This window comes from Macadamia integrifolia, chromosome 3, assembly GCF_013358625.1.
Source record: "Macadamia integrifolia cultivar HAES 741 chromosome 3, SCU_Mint_v3, whole genome shotgun sequence".
Lineage (NCBI taxonomy): Eukaryota > Viridiplantae > Streptophyta > Magnoliopsida > Proteales > Proteaceae > Macadamia > Macadamia integrifolia.
In genome coordinates, this window is record NC_056559.1 from 29,952,492 (window position 1) to 29,954,348 (window position 1,857).

Consider the following 1,857-nt stretch of genomic DNA (forward strand, 5'->3'; position numbering starts at 1 on the left):
AATTAAAAAAATACATATATGAGATGGCATAAAAACTAACCCATTTTACCAATGGATGAACTCTAGCTTGGGATAAGATTGAAAATATATTAACTATAGGGCGAGAATGATATGAGCCACCTCCTTACCAAAAAAAAAAAAAAGATATGAGCCACCTTGAGAACAAATTGAGCTTCATTCCATGCGGCAGATCATGTAGAACCATCCAGCCAAGATAGGTCATCAAATCCTCCAGCTAACAAGATCAATCTGCTAGCTAAGGTTGAGGCCCTCAGTCAACCGTCTAAAACCCCCCGTCCGGGTCAACAATTTATAGCAAGTGAGCAAATGACCATTAATTTCAATTCCCAACCAAATAAAAAATAAAAAATAAAAAATAAAAAATAAAAAAATAAAAGAAAAGGGAAAAGCAATGCTCGGTGTCAACCATTATACTCCATTCCTTCTCTCCACTGGCCCAATTTATGTAAAAAAAGAAAAAACACCAATGAAGAGAGAGAGAGAGAGAGAGAGAGAGGAATAGGAGTGGTTGGGGGTATTATAATGGGGGTGCGACAGGGAGGACAGGGCCGACTAGCGTAGTCGTGTAGCTGTCATTCCGATATGCCAAAGTTAAAAAAACCAACTCTCTCTCTCTCTCTCTCTCTCTCTTATACAGCAAATAAACGTTTGCAGCTGTCGGAGAAGAGAGGAGAGGCTGAGAGAAGCAGTCCAGAAAAAGAAAGAGATAGATCTTCACCATCCCTTTCCTTCCAATTTCAATCCTTGTAATACTTTCCGAGACAATTGAGTTGTTTTCCCTTTCTTAATGCTTTCTATGCTCAACTGAAGGAATGGAAGGAGATTCAATGATAGAAGACGAAGAGAACAAGAAGAGGAGGTTGAAGAGAGAAACTCATTTGGCAGTTCTAACGATCTAGGTAATTAAGGAGGAGTTTAGCTGGGCAGTTTAGCTGGGCTGGATAGATAGACTATATCTGCCATGGCTTTCCAACAGTACAGGTCCCCATTTGGAGACACAACTTATACCAAGGTGTTCGTTGGGGGTTTAGCTTGGGAGACTCAGACTGAAGAAATGAGGAGACACTTTGAACAATTTGGAGATATTCTTGAAGCCGTTATCATCATTGACAAGAACACAGGAAGGTCTAAAGGCTATGGATTCGTAAGTGATCTAATTATCTTCTTCTTCTTCTTCTTCTTCTCTCTTTTTTCTTTCCTTTCTTAATTAATGGAAGAAGAGTCTCTCTCTCTTTCTCTCTTTTGGGCAGGTGACATTTCGTGATCCAGAATCAGCAAGAAGGGCCTGTGTTGATCCCAACCCTATGATCGATGGGAGGAGGGCAAACTGTAATATTGCTTCATTTGGTCGTCCTAGAACTTCATCACCTCGAGGTTAACCATATTATTATCTCTCTTAAATTAGTAATCTTTTTTCTTGAGAGACTTCATCTTAGAAAGAAAAAAAATAAGGAGGGTAATGTGGGTGTGTTTGGTTATATATTGATGAATTTGTAATTAATAATTTGTTGATTTATGTACACAGGAAGAAATCAAGGTGGTACCCCCCACCGTGGGGTCGTTCCAATGGGTGCAACATCGTATAGCAGAGTTGCAGGACCACTGCTGTCTCCTCCTCCCCCACCACCCACACTACCTCCTCCTCAGGTCGTTTATCCTCCTCCTTACGGGTGAGTTGACCTTTCCGTCCAATTCTTATTAATATTTTCCGAGAGAGAGAGAGAGAGAGAGATCTTATGCTGCAAAATGGTTATTACGTAGCATTTTATGATCTCATATATAGTTCCACTGGAGTCAGAGCTTACCCCACCCCACACCCCCTCACCACCCCCGCCC

The 1,857-nt window shown here is 40.9% G+C and overlaps 1 protein-coding gene across 1 annotated transcript in view; it reads left to right on the forward strand.

The window, feature by feature from the left end:
* The first annotated feature begins 577 nt into the window (after positions 1-577).
* Positions 578-1,857, forward strand: part of LOC122073410 (RNA-binding protein 38-like) — a 7,351-nt gene continuing 6,071 nt past the window's right edge. The window contains exons 1-3 of the mRNA XM_042637999.1: positions 578-1,165; positions 1,272-1,395; positions 1,547-1,691. Of these exons, the coding sequence (XP_042493933.1) occupies positions 983-1,165; positions 1,272-1,395; positions 1,547-1,691 (452 nt within the window). The 5' untranslated portion in view covers positions 578-982. The remainder of the gene's footprint in view (positions 1,166-1,271; positions 1,396-1,546; positions 1,692-1,857) is intronic.